Source organism: Benincasa hispida, chromosome 9 (assembly GCF_009727055.1).
Source record: "Benincasa hispida cultivar B227 chromosome 9, ASM972705v1, whole genome shotgun sequence".
Classification (NCBI taxonomy): domain Eukaryota; kingdom Viridiplantae; phylum Streptophyta; class Magnoliopsida; order Cucurbitales; family Cucurbitaceae; genus Benincasa; species Benincasa hispida.
This window is the reverse complement of record NC_052357.1, coordinates 33128339-33146944: the sequence shown is the minus strand read 5'-3', so window position 1 is coordinate 33146944 and position 18606 is coordinate 33128339. Positions and strand designations below refer to the sequence as shown.

Below are 18606 nucleotides of genomic sequence, written 5' to 3'. Positions count from 1 at the left end.
TCTCCTACAGTAGCCTCAGTCTTTTTACCACCCTTGTTATGTTAGTTCAATTTTCTCTTCAAGGCATAACAGTTCTTTTTCATGTGCCCCATTGTTATGTTTGCCCTTTCCATCGTTCTTGTTCTTCTCCTTTGAGAACAAGCCTTCACCTCCTGGTTGATCCTTCTTAGTCATTTGCAATTCAAGCTCTCTGACTCTTACAGCTGATATGATAGCTTTTGTGGTAATTCTTTCTCTACCATATTTCAATGCAGTCTTCACATCTTTGAAAGATTCTGGTAGAGAATTCAATAGTATGAATGCCTCATTCTCTTCTCTAATATTATCTCCAATTGATCTGAACTTACAAGACAACCTCTTGAACTCATTAAGATTATCTGTGAGGGAATTTGCTGGATCCATCTTATAAGTGAAGAATCTTTCTCTCAAGAAAGTTTTGTTGGGCAGATATTTGTTGAGATATATCTCATTCAACTTATTCCACAGGGCATGGGCAGTAGGTTGGTCAACAATTTGCCTCAAAACACTGTCTGTGACATTGAGAATAATGGTTCCATATGTGTTCGATTCAATAGTCTCTTTGTCAGCCTCAGAGAGTGTTTCAAGGTACTTCGCAGAGTCCGTAATGGCCGAGAGAGCCTTTAGCTGCCTCGGGACTGCTTTAATCTTTGCTTTCTACAGTTCAAAGTCTGTCTTGCTATCAAATTTCTCAATCTCATATCTGGTAGTTGTCATTCTTGGTCTTCAAGATTGACTATTCTGAATCAAGAATTCATATCTTGGAGCTGTCTTGAACTATTCACTGAGCTCTAATACCACTTGTTGTCTCAGATGACAAGATCTTCACGTTAATAATCCCAATACACTCAGATATAACGGTTGATAACAATTCAAGAGTAAGGGGAGATAGAATTTAGAAGCTTGAAAATCCTTCTGACGATGCATAAAGAACTAAATGATAGTTCAATTAAGTAAACGATTGGAGGAAGCGTTAGATGATTGTCTATACGACAGTTGTCTGAAGCTAGACGATCGTATAGATGACAGCTGAGAAGCTAAACGATCGTATAGATGATTGAGCGTGGAGCTAAACGATCATGTACACGATGCATTAGGAACTACACGATCATGTAAATGATACTTTAACAAAATCTAAATGATCGTAGAGGTAAGAAAAAAAGACACAGGAATTTAAGTGGTTCGGCCAAAGGCCTATGTCCACTGTGCAAATTGAGAGGTTCTCTTTTATTACTCTTCAAAGTTTTACAGAACGAATGTCGTCTCTCTCGAGTTCTTATCCACTCTTACACTGATCTCACATTTGATTTCATTCATATATGTGCAGGCGATTTGGCCAATGATCAAGCTCTGGTGGTTACAACACTTAACATAAAGAGGTTGACAATCGTTTAACTTCCAGCTGCACTGTTCTACTTCTTGATTTCGAGTCTTTCTATAACAGGAGTTGCCAATGGTTGGTCGATTCGTCAGTTAGACGTGAACGATGCCTTTCTTAATGGATTTATTATAGAAGATGTGTACATGAAATAACCAGAGGGATTTGTTAGCTCTTTCCATCCTCCCTCTTCTATGAGAAATCAGGAATGTTTCTTGCCATTATACTCATATATGTTGATGATATATTGTTCATTGGAACATCAAGCACGTGGATTGACTTCTTTGTTCAGCAACTCCATAGTTCTTTTGCTTTGAAAGACATGAGACTGCTTCATTTCTACTTGGGTGTTGAAGTACAACGAAGTAGTGATAGTATCAATCTCACTCAATCGCAATATATCTTTGATCTTCTTGACAGGGCTGATTTGCCTCATCTAAAACAGCTCCTACCCCTGCTGTAACTGGTAAGTACCTGTCTATCTGTGATGGTGTTCCCATGGCCAATCCAACCTTATATCGAAGTGTTATCGGAGCCCTTCAATACCTCACTCGCACTCGTCCAGACATCTCCTTTATTATCAATCGTCTCAGCTAATTCAATTAGTCTCCTATATCCATTCATTTGTAGACAGTTAAACAAGTTCTTCGGGACCTCAAAGGGACTCTGCATCATAGGCTATTTCTTTCCAAATCTGATGATCTTTCGGTGGTTGTCTATAGTGATGCTGACTGGATGTGTAATGTTGATGATTACAAGTTAGTTGCTGCTCATTGTGTGTTCTTAGGTCACTCTCTTGTCTCATGGAGCTCAAAGAAACAACATGTTGTTGCCCGCTCCAGCACTGAATCAGAATATAGGGCCTTGGCTAATGTTGCTGCTGATGTGAGCTACATATAATTTTTCCTCCAATAACTATCTCTTCATTTGTTGTCCCCTCCCATTATTTGGTGCAATAATGTGAGTGCTTTATCTCTTGCAGCCAATCCGATCTTTCACTCCAGGAGTAAACATGTCTAATTAGATGTTCATTTTGTTCGTGACAAAGTTCTTGCCCAAGAATTGGAGGTTCGATATGTTCCCTCCACAATCCAGCTTGCTGATGGCTTAACGAAGCCCTTATTTGAGCATCGGTATTGTGAACTGCGATCCAAACTCAGCGTAATTTCATCACCCTCTCGTTTGAGGAGGATGTTGAAACACACGCTTAATTCCCTTTTCATTACTTGTAAAGACCTTGCTGCCCCTCTTGTGAAACAATGTCAGGGTTTGTTAGGGGTGTATATATTTTTATTCCTTGTATATGCCATGTGGCCCTTGCTCATAAGGTGGGAATCTTTCCACTTATCCTCACTTTACTATTTATTTTCTTACTTTTGGAATGAATAATCACTCAGCAATTCTTCCTAAATCTCCTAAAAAGTTTCTCTCTGCTCTTTGTCCTAAATTTCATTATAGCTTCAATGGAAAACATAGTGGAAAAAGAAGGGGAAAATGCAAAATGTTTATTTGGGGAAAGGAAAAGCATTAGTTTTGAAAAGCCGATTAAGGCAAAGCCGCCATGGCAGATTCTAAAGGACGAAGAAAAGAAAGCAGAATCCAAGAGAAAGGATATAGACCAGTATGTTAAAAAGGTCGTAGATGGGCTTTACACAAAGCTCGTAGACGCAAAGCCAATCTTGCGAAGGTTTTCGTCAATTGAAAAGAAGCTTAATTGTTTGGACGGAATTACAGGTAACGTATATATATCCAATCAAATTCTTAAACTAAAATTTTCAATTTTTTGGATTTTTTTTTCATTTTTTTTTTTGGTTTAATTTCTTATCATTATGCGTTATATAGAAATTCTAAAGTTGAAGATGGAACAGAATCTGCTATTTCACCTGAAGAGATTTCGGTCATCGCTTGATAATACCAATAAAATTACATTTGGTGGTAAGTTATTGAAGTTACAGTACACAAATACTCTGTTTAATTAACCTGCCTTCTCAATCACAATTTCTCTTCTTTCATCCATTCTCTTTTATGTTTTACAGTTAATGACAGACATCAATTTAAGAAAGCCACAAGCGATTATTTTTCTCTCTTAATCGGTGGACAAGGATCTTCCCACATAGATTTGTTGACAAAACTATGTAAGCAACATATATAGTAATTTCATCACAAATAAAAGTAAGTAAATATATATATATATTTAATGTTTTAAAAATTTGCAGTGCGTTTGAGGGATACATTGGTGGAATATCAGAATGAATACATTAACATATTACAAGGAAAGTGGTCAAAGAATAAAGAGGATGTATTACAGAACATAGGTAATTAATTTCGGTCCTAAGTTGTATTATTTATTTACCAATACTACGAGTATGATGTGATGTAACATTTTTGGTTAATATTTAATTGATCATTGTAAATCCAAATTTCTTGCAGTTCAAACCAGAAGAGAATTGGAGTATGCAGAAAAAGTATATTTAATCTCACGAAGGAGATACATACCTAAATTATCCACTGGCGTGGATCTTATATCTTCCAAATATTCCTCTGATTATGATGGATTATTATCTCAGATGAGTAAGTGGAACATAAATTTGATTTATTTATTTATTTATACTATTATTATTATTATTATTAGGAGGAGTAAATTTCAGTTTTATTTTAGAAGTTTATCTATAAATGAATATTTTGTTCGGCAAATAAGCTTACATGGTTAACGTTTTTTTTTTTTTTTTTTTTTTTTTCTTTTTTTCCCTTCTTCTTCTTCTTATGAACTAGAGATTAGAAATTAGAATATGTTTGTTAACTGTTTTTCTTAGGTTCTTATTTCTTTGAAAAAGATATTGATAAATTTTAAAACTTTTTAAATATGGAAAATGGAGGCTTTATTTCAAGAGCTCTAATTGAGCACTTCTTCTGACTTTTGCATCAAATTACACAATTTTGGGTTATTTGGGGCGCTAAGATGATATAAAATATCTAGAGTTCTGATGTTTGGAGAGTTCTGATATTTGTATTTTGGTGTGCAGAGTTGTTATGTCAGAGTTCATATGTTTGTGTTTTGGTGTGTAAAGTTTATATGTTAGTGCTATCTTATTCTAAAATAATTTGCTTGTATGAACCCTATTTTTTTTTTAAATCTTATAATTCAATTATTGTATCAATTCAGTTTTTTGTATTCAATTATTGTCTTTTAAATAATTATTTATTATTATTGTTTTGAAAAAAAAGTTGAATCAAAATTTAAGATTAATCGTAAATAGTCAACGAAATACCAACATTTAAAAATACTAAATTTAATTCTAAGCCAAGGATGGACATACCAACTTTTTTTCTAAAACCTTTTTCCACTTTTTAATACTAAATATATATATAATTTCCAATCATGACTTGAATTTTGAAAAGAGTCTTAAAAAATAGTGTTTGTAAATTTAATTTTTAAAAACTATAGAGAACTACATAGTTGTGAATGATCAATTAAATATTTTAGTGAGGTTTTTAAGAAAAAAAAGGTTTTGCTTCTGTTTGATTTTAGAGATTTCGTTGAGGTTTTTCTCATATATATTCACGGATGAGTTTTCCATTGAGGTTTTAAAATGGGCTTTCGAATAGTAGATTTTGAATATTGATGTTGTATATGATGAATTTTTTTTTTTTTTTTTTTTTTTGAGAAATTGTGTACAAAGATTTAATCTAAAATATTGTTATTTTTTTAATGGGCATTATGCAGATAAATAATTGATATACTAAGTAAATAAAAATGAAAGCTTGAATGACATAAATTATAGATAATAAATTATTAATATACTCTATCACAGAACACTGAAGGAAAAACGATGTATGTAAATTGAAGGTAAAAAATGGGTGCATGAAACTAGAATGAAATACCATGGTTTCTTAATAAAATAGATATAGTAGAAAAAAATTACACCCAAAGTATAATGAAATAAACTCAAGAAAAGAATAAAGAAATAAAAAACGTAAGTGGGCCATAGGAAGGGAGGAGAGAGTGACGAGAATGATGACCAGGTATAAAAAGGGAGGAGACACAGGAAGTGGAGGGTGGAGAAGCTGAGAGAGTTGTTAAATAAGAGTAAATGTGCACATGTTGAAGAAAGTGAAGGGGAGATGATATATCAGTGGGCCAAACGACGATATAGAGGCTATATCATCTCCCACATACAATATTGGGTCCCCAAACAAGCCCTTCGTTTTACAACATGTGTTTCAGGTCTTTAAAGTTGATAGTAAAATATTATGCTAGTTGAACTATGCTCATTTTAGATGATTTATCGTCAAAATTAAATCCGCTTTATTTATTTATGTAATTTTTTAAATAACAAACTTAGACACCTCTCCAAGGATCGACCACAACATTTGTACCACACGTGTCCGTTAAAATCTTTTCACTACTAGTACACTTTTTTTCCCTTCTAACACAAAACCATTGCAAACCTTACTAATAACTATTAATTTACAGTATGTAGGAAAGAAGAAATGATGAAGTTGGAAGGTGAATATGTTGCGTTATTGCGAGCTGGGGCGACGTTCTCGAATGATGTACTTTCACGATATTCTGAAGATATATTACAAAGGGCTGGTAACTTTAATTAGAGCAAATCATTTATGGCATTGGTTTACAAGCTGAATTCTTTATTAATACATTTAAATTTTCATAGTAAGTTCGAAAAGGGACTCATTGATCATCGACGAATTGTCCTCCAATGAGATCATAGGAGAGAGAACATGGTCATTATTCGACGTTCAACCAATATATTTCCGACGTTTATGCGATGTAATAAGCATGATGTGTAAGTTTAACTTAAAAATTTAACATACATTTTGTTCAGCATGTTTGAATTGACTTTTTAAATATTTAAAAATATGTATTTTGTCTTTTTACTTTCTTTCGTTAAAAAATTAATCCAACGAAACAAATTTTTCGTAGTTTAACTATTTATTTGTTTAGATGCAAGTTTAAAGAGATAGATGTATGATTGATTTATATTATTACACTTGGGACAGTGTCTATGAGATTCTACTCTTTGTGGGAACGACCTGATATGTACCCAAATTTGGTGGAAGACTTCAAGATAGACTACAAAACAAATCGACTAGAAAATCTTGGTAATTATTAATTAACCATTTGATTAATTTAATTTTTGTGGGGTATGATTTAAATTCGTTTTATTTTAAGATTGGATCCATTTGATTAATGATTTGGCAGTAAATTTGAGGAAAGAATATCTAATGGTGGAAGACGAATACTTATGGGTCTTACAAGAGAGACATACCAAGAACCATGCCAACACATCCACTTCATTTAGTGTCCACCAAATTCATTCAGAATACGTCTGGGAATATCTATTTGACACCATATGTAAGTTGATTCAAATTTAAATTTGCCACACTACTTTTTTCTAAGATTGGGTTAAGAAATCAACCAACAAAGATAAAGACAAAAAAGGTAAGGCAATATAAAATTGATTTAGAAATTTACGTAGTTCAATAACAGTGTGTTAACTACGATGCCACGAACAAAAGGAGAAAATAGTTTTATTACAGAGAAAATTTCAAATTATAGAGTCATAGCTCACTCTTCTAAACCTTAACGACAAGATCATAAATCAATAGTAATAATACTATATCAATCAGCCACCTTCTCTTCCCGAATATGAACTAGCTACCCGATACCCTTGTTGTCCTTCCTTCATTATCTCTCCGTCCTTTCTTCGGCCGCCATCCTCTTCTCTTGCCATCCTCTTCCCACCTTCGCCCCAGACCTTTTCTCTCCCCGAAATCAACCCAAAACCCACCCTCTCCCCGAAATTGGCCTAGTTGCTCGAAGCCCTTGTTGTCTTTCCTATGCTGTCCATCTGTCCTTTCTTTGGCTGCAGTCCTCCTCCCTAATCCTTTTCGGCCATCCTCCATCCACTTTTGGCCTTGACCTTTCTCTCTCTTCCATTTTAACCTACCTGCCTCTCCTTTGTCGATCCTCCATTCTTTCCAGCCGTCGTCAGTCTTTGTCCTCTCTGTTCCTTTTCGCCCAACTAGTAGCTTTTCCCTATTTCCATCCACCCTTCTCCCTCTCTCCGTCCCCTAGATCTGCCATCAACTTCTACCCTTCCGTCTTTTCTTTGGCTACTACTTGATTATGTCTTCCCTTCTCTTCGTTGGATAGACTCTACCTCAGTTATTTCAGTTTGAGTCTCATGGATTCTTTAAGCTACTATATAAGCAATATTTACTTCAAGGATTGGTTTGAAGATGAGTTGGGCCTTTGTTAAGAAAATGCGTTAGGACTGAAACAAGTCCACTATTTTGATTGTGTCAAAGGTTGTTCCTATTTTTAGGGATTAGTTACTTTATTATTCATGCTCTATAATTGTGGAGTAACTATAGGACTTTTTGTTAGAGGGTTGTTATGTTAAGCTTTAAATATTGTTATGTTCCTCTTGTAATGCAGATTTCTATTATCTTTGGCTCACTAAGCTCTACTACATAATTCATTGCTTCAACTTTGCAATAACATAATCCTTTGTTTTTCTCATATTAAAACAACAACTGGTATCAGAGCCTCATTTTTTAGGGATCTCTGAGTGAGTGTTTTTTGTTTCATGACATTCAAGCAAGATCCAAATTTTCTTCAATTTCTCCACCAGTATTTGATGGAAACAACTACCAGGTTTGGGCAATTCATATGAAGGCATATATGGAAGCTTTGGATATTTGGGAAGCTGTGGAAGAGGATTATGAAATTCCTGACCTCCCAAACAATCATACCATGACATAGATTAAATTGTAGAAGGAGAAAAAAAACAAGGAAATCCAAGGCAAAGGCTTGTTTGTTTACTACAGTCTCATCTACTATATTCATTTGGATTATCTCTAAAATCACCATATGAGATATGGAATTATCTCAAGTCAGAGTATGAGGGAGATGCAAGAACCAAATGAATGCGTGTTCTAAATTTGATTCGAGAATTCAAGTTGGAGAGGATGAAGGAAACAAAATCAATTAAAGAGTATTCTGATAGGTTATTGGGCATAACAAACCGAATCAGATTACTTGGTTCTACATTTAAGGACTCAAGAATTGTTAAAAAGATTCTTGTAACGGTGCCTGAAAAATTTGAGGCATCTATTTCAGCCTTGGAAAATACCAAGGATCGAACTCAAATTACTCTTGCAGAAATTCTCAATGCTTTACAAGCACGGGAGCAAAGAAGAGCTATGAGGCTAGAAGGTGTTGTTGAAGGAGCTTTGCAAGCCAAACATGAGAATGCAAGCAACAACAAGAAGAATCAAAATCTTAATGGAGAATCCTCAGCCAACAACAAAGTAGGAGTTAAAAAGGGGTCCTATCCTCCATGTCAACATTGCAATAGAAAGGGTCATCCTTCTTTCAAATGCTAGAGAAGACCAAACGCCAAGTGCACCAAATGTAACCAAATGGGGCATGAAGCTGTAATTTGCAGTGCAAGAATCAACGGCAAGGTGAACAGGCTAAGATTGTTGATGAGGAAGAGGAGGAGGAGGATCAATTATTTGTGGCTACATGTTTCGTGGGTAGTGAATCAAACGAAAGTTGGCTAATTGACAATGGTTGTACCAATCATATGACTTATGACAAGGAATTGTTTAGAGATTTGAAGCCAACTAACATCACCAAAGTAAGAATCAGCAATAGGGATTACATCTCTGTCAAAGGAAAAGGCATTGTTGCGATTACAAGCTATACAGGTACAAAGTATATACAAGATGTTCTCTTTGTTCCTGACATTAACCATAATTCGTCGAGAGTGGGTCAACTTATTGAAAAAGGCTTTAAAGTTACTTTTGAAGATAAATATTGTTTGATTAAGGATGCAGCTAATTAGGAAATTTTCAAAGTTGCAATGAAAGGAAAGAGTTTCTCACTCAATCCTTTAGAGAAGGAGCAATCTGTTTTTCTTCTCAAGGAAGATGTCACATAGATTTGGCACAAAAGAGTTAGACACTATCATCATCAAGGTTTGCTGCAACTAAAAGAAAAAGAGCTAGCACTTGATGTTCCCAAGCTTGATGATGCAATCTCAAGCTGCAAAGCATGTCAGTTTGGAAAACTGAACAGGAAGCCATTCCCGAAGTCAACCTGGAGAGCCGCTTGGAAGTTGCAGCTTATCCACATAGATGTTGTAGGACCGCAAAGAACACCTTCTTTAAAAGTAGTGTCTATTATATTGCATTTATTGATGATTTCACCCGGATGTGCTAGATTTTTTTCTTGAACTTTAAATCAGAAGTAGCTCAAGTTTTTTGGAAGTTCAAAGCAAGAGTTGAGAATGAAAGTGGTTGTAAAATTCTAATTGTAAGATCAGACAATGGGAAGGAGTACACTTCGGCAGAATTTGACAAGTTTTGTGAAAATTCAGGCATAAAGCATCAACTTATAGCCCCTTACACACCCCAACAAAATGGAGTTAGTGAGAGAAGAAATAGATACATCATGGAGATGTCAAGATGCATGTTGTATGAGAAAAATCTGCTAAAGAAATTTTGGGCAGAGGCAGCAAATACGGCTGTGTTTCTTCAAAACAGGCTTCCGACAAAGGCAGTGAAGGAACAGACGCCATTTTAGGCTTGATATGGTTATAAACCCTCGTTGAAATTTCTTAGAGTATTTGGTTGCTTGTGTTTTACTCATGTTCCATAGAGCAAGCGTGACAAGCTTGATAAGAGAGCTTTATCAGGTATTTTTATAGCCCATAGTACTGTCAGCAAGGCCTACAAAATCTTCCAGCCACAAACTGGAAATATTGTTGTGAGCAGGGATGTCCACTTCCTGGAGGATGAAGAGTGGAGCTGGGATGAAGAAAAGATGAAGGATCAGACCATAACAAAGCAACCCAAGTTCTCTTGTTCAAGCATCGAAGAAGAAGATGATTGGCAAAATGAAACAGTAAATGATGTGCCTATGAGAGGAACAAGGTTACTCTCAGATGTTTATGAAAGATGCAATGTTGCTTTGTATGAACCTGCTGACTATGCAGAAGCAAAAAAGGATCAAATGTGGATGGTTTCAATGGATGAGGAGATGTCAATGATAGAGAAGAACAAGACTTGGATCCTTGTAGATAGACCTCAAGGCAAAAAGGTAAGTGGGGTGAAGTGGGTGTTTAAAACCAAGCTTAATGTCGATGGCTTGATCAACAAACATAAAGCTAGACTTGTGGTTAAAGGATATGCTCAAATCTTTGGTGTTGATTACTCTGACACTTTTGCTTTTGTTGCTAGATTAGACACAATCAGGTTACTGCTCGCAATAGCTGCACAAAAGGCCTGGAAAGTCTTCCAGTTGGATGTCAAATCAGCTTTTTTAAATGGTGTCCTACAGGAATAAATTTATGTTGAACAACCCCAAGGATTTGTGAAGGAAGATGAAGAAGATAAGGTTTATCTTCTCAAGAAGGCTCTCTATGGACTAAAACAAGCTCCAAAAGCTTGGTACAACAAAATTGATTAATATTTGCTATACTTGGGTTTGATGAAAAATATATCAGAAACAACCTTGTATGTTAAGTGCAATGGTACTACATTCTTATGGTTTCATTGTGTGTTGATGACTTGCTGGTTACAGGAAACAACATAGATCATATTCGAAATTTCAATCAAGAGATGATGAAGACATTTGAAATGACAGATCTGGGGTTCATGTCATACTTCCTTGGCATGGAGATTAAGCGAGGGCAAGATGAAGTTTTCATATGCCAGAAAAAATATGTAAAGGAAATACTGAAGAAGTTTCAAATGGATGAATGCAAGGCAACAAGAACTCCAATGAATCAAACGGAGAAGCTATGCAAAGAAGATGGTGCTGTCAAAGTTGATGGAGGATATTTTAGAAGTTTGATTGATTGTTTGATGTATCTCACAGCAACAAGGCTAGACATTTGAATGCTGTAAGTATTTTGTCTCGGTTTATGCATTTTGCAAGCGAATTACATCTCAAGGCTGCCAAAAGAGTGATACGATATATAAAAGGCACAAGTGATTTTGGTATCAAGTTCACAAGAAGCAAGGAGTTCAAGTTGGTTGGTTTTTCTAACAGTGACTGGGGAGGTTCCATTGATGATATGAAGAGCACTTAAGGCTCTTGTTTTACTTTTGGCTCTAATGTTTTCTCATGGAGCTCAAAGAAGCAAGAAACTGTAGTCCAATTCACTGCCGAAGCAGAGTTTATTGCTGCAATAGCTACTATTAATCAAGCTTTATGGCTAAGCAAAAATTTATTTGACCTTGATTTTGAGCAGAAAGAAAACACAGAGATTCTTGTTGACAACAAAGCTGCTATTGCTATCTCTCATAATCTAGTGTTTCATGGAAAGACTAAATATTTTAATATCAAGTTATTTTTCATAAGTGAAGTATAGAAACATGGAGATATAACTCTTTTCTACTGCAAAATCGAAAATCAATTTGTAAATATTTTAACAAAATCATTGTCTGCTTGCAAGTTTAACCATTGTCTGTTAAGAAAATGCTTTAAATCTAAAACAAGTCCACTCTGTTTAAGTTGATTGTGTCAAAGGTTGTTCCTACTTTTAGGGATTAGTTACTTTTTTATTCATGCTCTATAATTGTGGAGCAAGTATAGGACTTATTGTTAAAGGGTTGTTATGTTAAGCTTTAAATATTGTTATGTTCCACTTTGTAATGCAGATTTCCATTGTCTTTGGCTCAATAAGCTTTACTAAATAATTCATTGCTTCAACTTTGCAATAACAGAATCATTTGTTTTTCTGATATTATAACAACAACCTTGTTGAACACTTAAAAAACAAAATGTCGGTTCATCTCACTTTCTCTCATGTGAGGTTGATTGAAAACTCTTTGGTAGAATTATTGAAAACTCCAGTCTATACTTTTATTTAGAGAAAATTCAAGGATGATTCCAACATTATTCGTTTGGTTAAATTTAATTCTCCCCTCGATTGGAAAACTAGAGTGTGTTGTATGGCCACTAACTAGTGGTAGAAAGAGATTACTAAGATTACATGTTCCAGTTGAGGGTGCAAGAAAAAAGGTTTTTTGGGATATGATTCAAGATTTTCTTTCAAAACTAGAGTTTGTGTGGCCCTCTCCTATCACTCCTTCAAAGCTTGATGAGGAAGTAGAAGCATTGTCCCAATGGTAAAAAATAATCTTCTCTATGCCATGTTTGTGGATGGGTTGCCTATGCAAAATTTAGAAGTTTCCACTTATTGGGAAAATAGGTAGTGGACTTGAGTTTCTGTTCTCTTTAAGTGATTTCAAGATTGTTAGCTCGTACGTCTTTGTCAATAATTCACGAGGCTTTAGAGGTTTATTTTCAACCAAAGGTATCTCTTAGAGTTTGTGTGGTTGGCAATATTTGTTTAAGCATCTCAAATGTTGTGAGATGTGTCCTGCATTGGTGGTTTCAGGAAAAGGAATGTCTACAACAATGTTGATCTTGCAAAATACATTCCTTATTGGTAGGTTCTTTTGTTGTCTTATTCTATCGACATCTTTTTCTTTTTAACTAGCACAATTTCTATGGAAGTTAGGGAGGGTTGCCCATAGTGTTTCAATTATACATATTTAAAGAGCTTGTATTCGAAAAGATTGGCGGTTTTATTTTGTGTGAAGCTCGTGTTTAAAAATAACTTAGTATGTATTCGGTTAACATTGCAGTGTTTTAACAGAGTTGAGTTTCTTGAGTTTCTTGAAGACGTACTTTGTGTCCTTCACATCGAGGCTAAAAAGATCCTTTTGAGAAGAGGTTTTGAAGTTTATGAGGAACCTAAGCCATTTGAACAAAGGGGATTTTGTTCTCAGAAGGAAAGATACAATATGAGTGGGAAGAAGTCTCACGACTTGAGGGGAGCTCAAGTCTTATAGAGAAGGAGTCTCGATCTTAGGGAGAACCTAAGATTTGCTTCACAGATAATACAACTTAAAGGGTGCCTAAGACACTGTAAGAAGGAGTCTAACACCAAAGAGAAGTCTAGGTTATCAGTTAAGTGATAAAGTTGTAAGTGAGTCACTGTAATCGTGCATCTATTATAGATAAGTATTGTGTTGTAATTGCATATCGTTGATATTAATGAAGTTATTTTTCCTAGGCACACTGCCTCCTAGACGTTGGTGATTTATGTCGAACTGGGTTACCAACCTCTGGTGTTACTTTATCTATTCTATGTTATTGATAATTGTCTTGTGGAATGCTATAACATTGCCCGTAACATAGTTAACATGTAGTAAATACCTCCTTATCTTTTTTCAATTGGTATCAGAACGAATCACCATTATCTATGGTGTTGTGATCCTATCTTGCTCTCGTGGAAGGAGTAAAAAGAAGGAAGTTTTACCTTTCGCCTGATGGAATGAACTCATATGCAGTTGAAGCAAAATGGATCTAAAGTACTCTAATTAGAGTAATTATAAAGATAAGCATGCATGTAATCAAACAAGTAAAAGGGGAAAAGAATACAATCTTTGTACTCTTTGAATCTTCCCCAAATCAGCTTCAATCTCTTCATGAACAGTTTTAGACTATCATGAGAGTCTTCTCGACTATTCTCTACCTTAGAACGGAATGGTGGGATCCGGTGAGTGACTAATTTGGAAAGGAAAAAGCTAAAGCTTTAAGAGAAAAAGGGATGAGATTATCACATAATCTCATCTAAACCCACTATGGCCCAGAATTCTTCAAAAGCATTAAACACTCCTTTTAAAGACCATTACATGCAAACATGCAAGTTTGAGTTTGATGAGAATTTGACAATTAAATTTCCACGAACTCAAAATGTGGGACTTAAGGGGACACGCGTCTTTAAACGAAGACAACACTTAGCTATGCAAAAGTTGACATTTCCCACTCACAAATATTGGATCTTTCCACTAACTTGGTCAAAGTTTGACTCTCAAAGTCCAAAGTCAACAAATTTGATTTTTTGACTTTCAAAAATCAAAAGTCAACAATTTGACTTCCATTGCATTTTTTACCTAGCCAGCAAATTGACTTATAATGTAGTTTTGACCAAATCCATTTAATTTAAAAATTAATTCTAATAATCAATTTTCAAAATTAAATTAATATTAAATAATTAATTAAATAATTTAGTTAATTTAATTTAACATTAAATCCAACACTTATCCCAATTTATATGAATCCCATTCATAATCTTGATATTTAAATCTTATTTAAATATCTATTATTTTCTCTCTCTTTATGTTTAATTCACAATTAAACATTAGGTTAAATATATTGTATATATTTAACGCTTTGCTCCAAAAATCAAGTTTGAACGCTTCAAATTCGTTCGTCACACTGTTCTAAGGTTCAGTCCGATATGAGCTAGTAGGGGGACCTCATGGACCTACAGATCATGGACTCCAACGGTCCGTGATTAATCGGCTAAACTGTTTAATCTAATTAACCACCATTCGTTAACTACTGGGTCACTCCATTAAAGCCTAGTAGTTGCAGTCCCCTCACTGTAAATATATTATGTTCACTCGATATAACCATGATTAGTAAGTTAACTCTTCACAAGTTTTTCATAATAACGGCTTGGTCAAAAGATTTTTTACCCATGAGATTATATCTTGCTTCTTATGTCCAACTGATCTTCTAATAAACAATTGGTTTGTGATCTAATCACTAAACCGAGTTCCTGTTGGGCCAATGGGAGGGTAGGACCCCTTGTTCAAGACCCGAAGTCAGCATTTAAGGGAATAACCTCTCTACTATCCCTAAAAGCAGGTAGGGGTGAATTCCGTTTTGCACCTTATGTCCCCAGCTATCTATCCGTTCTTACCCCTGAAATAGAAGGCTTATTGAGCCGAAACTGTTAAGCCAACCCTCACCCGTTCAAATCCAAGGATAATCCCAAATAAACAGGAATACATAGTTAGCTCAGGATTAAGGTCAAGTTACCTAGGTCATTGCTTTGAAATAGTCAGTCTTAAATAGTAAACAATGTTATAAAGTAAGAGTGACTTAATTCTTGGTTCGATCTTATGCAAACTCATTGCATAGAACGCTCACACTTCTCATGTCAATACATGAACGAATCAGGATCACTTCATTTGTAGCACTTTACAACAAATTGTAACAACAACAGAGTGGGCCCATCTGATTGTGTTACCATAATAAAGTATCCAGTCTTATTCGTATATTATAGACCATTTTAGCTATTTACTTAACTTAATCCACTCTTATTTCTCGACATAAAGTTCATGTATTCATATAATAGCCATGGATAATTAGTTTATTTGATTTAGATTTTACAAGTGCAATTCACATATTCAATAAATAGTTTTATTGGACAAATATCAATAACATCTTTATTTATAATAAAATATGTTTAACATTACAAACTGTGAGTTTTAAGACGTACAACCCAACATCGTCCACCTATACTAGATAGAACCAACTCTTCATATTGGAAAGCGAGGATGATTGTCGTCCTGAAGTGTGATAGTAAATCCTAGAAGTCTATTATAATTGGATGATCACATCTACAGGTTTCTATTGAGAAAGGGGAACTGAAGTTCAAAACTGAAGTTGAGTGGATTAAGGAGGAAGATGAATCTTCCTTTAGAAACTCTAAGGCCTTACATGCCATATCTAATGGTGTTGACAAAAACATCTTCTCTTGATCAACACTTGTATGTCTGCTAAAGAAGCATGGAATATTCTTGTTGTTGCTCGTGAAGGGACATCCAAAATTAAATATCTAAACTACAATTGTTGGCTACAAAATCTGGATCTCTGAAAATGCAAGATAATGAGAGTATTGCAGAGTTCAATGTTAGACTACTTGACATTGAAAATGAATCATTTGCTTTAGGAAAGAAGATTCCTGAAGAAAAGCTTGTGAAAAAAAATTCTCATATATCTGCCAAAGAGATTTGACATGAAGGTCATCATAATAGAAGAAGCCTGGGATATCTCCACTATGAAAATTGATGATCTTTTTGAATCATTACTCACCTTTGAAATGTATCTTAGTGAGTGGCCTGGGAAGAGAAACAACGAAACTGCTTTGCAATCTCCAACAAAAAAACATTCATTTGAATAAGGAGAGGAACCTAAAGAAAGTCTTGCTGACGTAATCTCCTTATTATCAAAACAATTCTCCGGTGTGATGAAAAAATTTGAGAAGAAGTCTGGCTTCTATTCTCCAAGAATGGCTAAGAATGACAACAATTTTGGGTCAACTATTAAAAAATCTCAACGTTGTAAGAAGGACTCTGACACACCAGAGGAGAATGATATAAATAAAGATAAGATGTTTCAATGCAGAGAATGTGAAGTACTTGGTCACTCACTATCTATTAGAATGCCCAATATTTCTGAAGAGACAAAACAAAAGTTATTTTATGACCTTGTCAGATGAAGAGTCCGATGACAGCAGTGATTCAGAAGAAGATGTCAAGGCATTTGTAAGTTGCATCTCTTCTGACAGTTCTGAAGATAAACAACTCATAGATAATTGTAATAAGTAGTGATGATGAAACTTATGACTTATCAATTGCATCTGCCTACCGTGATCTTTAGAAGTAGAAATGTGAGGATGCTAAAGCTCTTGATGTTCAGAATAAATGATAGAATCACTTATTTTTAATAACACTCGCCTCGTGTTTGTTATCTTTGACTTAAAGCATGAACCCAATAAAGTTAAAGTTGAGATAGAGTCGATGTGTAAATCTATAACGATGTTAAATTCAAGAATTGATCACCTTGAACAAATCCTCTCTGAAAGTAAGTCGTCCAAGGATATTTGTGGCATTGGGTTCACTGGTTCCAACTCTTCAAAAGGAAGACAATATTCATAAAAAGTGAAATAGAAAATTGTTTTTGTCAGAGAGTAAGAGTCTTGGAAATATACGCAACCTGAATTTCCTATCACAAGTCAATTTCAAAACAATAATTATTTGAATAAAATGTAGTGGATCTATAATTTTTATGGAAAAAAGGGTCATATAAGACCCTATCGCTAAATCACTCAAGACTTCATGAGTTTGTCTACAACAGAGGATAAAATTCTCCCACAATGAATAATGTTTGGAAAGTCAAATCTAATCCAAATTGTTGTAATGTTGTTCTAACATCTCTTTGATCTTCAACAAAAGGTGATTGGTGTTTTTATCGTGAGTGTTCAATGCATCGGTGAACAGAGCTATGTTTGGATCAGGCCAGATCATGTTTAGTGATGGAGCCAAAGGAAAGATTATTGGAAAAAGAAAACTGAAATATCTTGAATTACCTATTCTTTATTATGTGATGCTGGTAGAGGGCCTGACAGCAAACCTTATTAGCATAAGTCAATTGTATGATCAGTGGTTGAATGTGAACTTTACCAAAGATGGTTATGTTGCCACAGATAATGCTAAATCTCTTGTCATATTAGGAAAGCGCTTATCAGGTAACTGTTATTTGTGGACTCCTATTGATTTAAAGTAAAGTTGTCTTGTCTCTAAGCAGAATGAATCTATCTTATCGTACAAGCATCTTGGATATCCCAGTATTAAAACTATATAGAAGATGGTGATGAGAAATGATGTGATTGGCTTTCCAAATGTCAGTAGCTACAAAGGAGTTATATATGGAGAATGCCAAGCTTTACAAATGAGAGCACCTCATAAACAGATACTTGTAACTATTATAAATCACATTGTTGAACTATTTCATGTTGATATCATGGGGCCCATGCAAGTAGAAATCCTTGGTGGGAAAAGATATGTCATGGTCCGTGTTGATGACTTTTCTAGATACACGTGGCTTAAATTCATAAGAGAGAAGTCTGAGTCGTTCCAGGTGCTTAAGTCATCGGGCCTTCAATTGAAAAGTTAGAAGGCTAAACATTATCCATTCGTAGTTATCATGGCAGGAAGTTTGAAAATAATAATTTTGCTTAATTTTGTCACTTTGAAGGTATACACCATTAATTCTCTACTCCCAACACACCTCAATAGTATGGAGTTGTTGAACGGAAAAACCGCACTCCACAGGAGATGGCTCGTGCTATGCTTCATCCTTATGACCTTCCTTTTTATTTTTGGGCTGAAGCTTTGAGTACTACTTGCCATATACATAATCAAATTGTGATTCATCCTAGCATTGACTGCACACAATATGAAATTTGGAGGTGGAGGAAACCCAATGTCAAATACTTTCATATTTTTTGCAGTACGTGTTATACATT

General features: G+C 34.9%; 2 protein-coding genes across 10 annotated transcripts in view; both read left to right on the top strand.

Moving 5' to 3' along the window:
• The first annotated feature begins 2164 nt into the window (after positions 1-2164).
• Positions 2165-18606, top strand: part of LOC120085457 — a 53204-nt gene continuing 36762 nt past the window's right edge. For 7 of the 9 annotated variants that reach the window (XR_005483946.1, XR_005483945.1, XM_039041424.1 and 4 more), the window contains exons 1-9: positions 2731-3130; positions 3239-3331; positions 3433-3531; positions 3613-3711; positions 3827-3967; positions 5871-5990; positions 6070-6201; positions 6416-6517; positions 6618-6770. Coding sequence is in view for 7 of the 9 variants with exons in the window: in XM_039041424.1 (XP_038897352.1) it covers positions 2860-3130; positions 3239-3331; positions 3433-3531; positions 3613-3711; positions 3827-3967; positions 5871-5990; positions 6070-6201; positions 6416-6517; positions 6618-6770 (1210 nt within the window). In the remaining 2 variants the exon portion in view is untranslated. The other 2 variants (XM_039041426.1, XM_039041425.1) reach the window with 2 other exon arrangements.
• Positions 8151-11003, top strand: LOC120085458. The gene is made up of 2 exons (XM_039041432.1): positions 8151-10526; positions 10667-11003. The coding sequence occupies exons 1-2, from the start codon at positions 10251-10253 to the stop codon at positions 10781-10783; spliced, it is 393 nt and encodes a 130-aa protein (XP_038897360.1). The 5' UTR covers positions 8151-10250; the 3' UTR covers positions 10784-11003.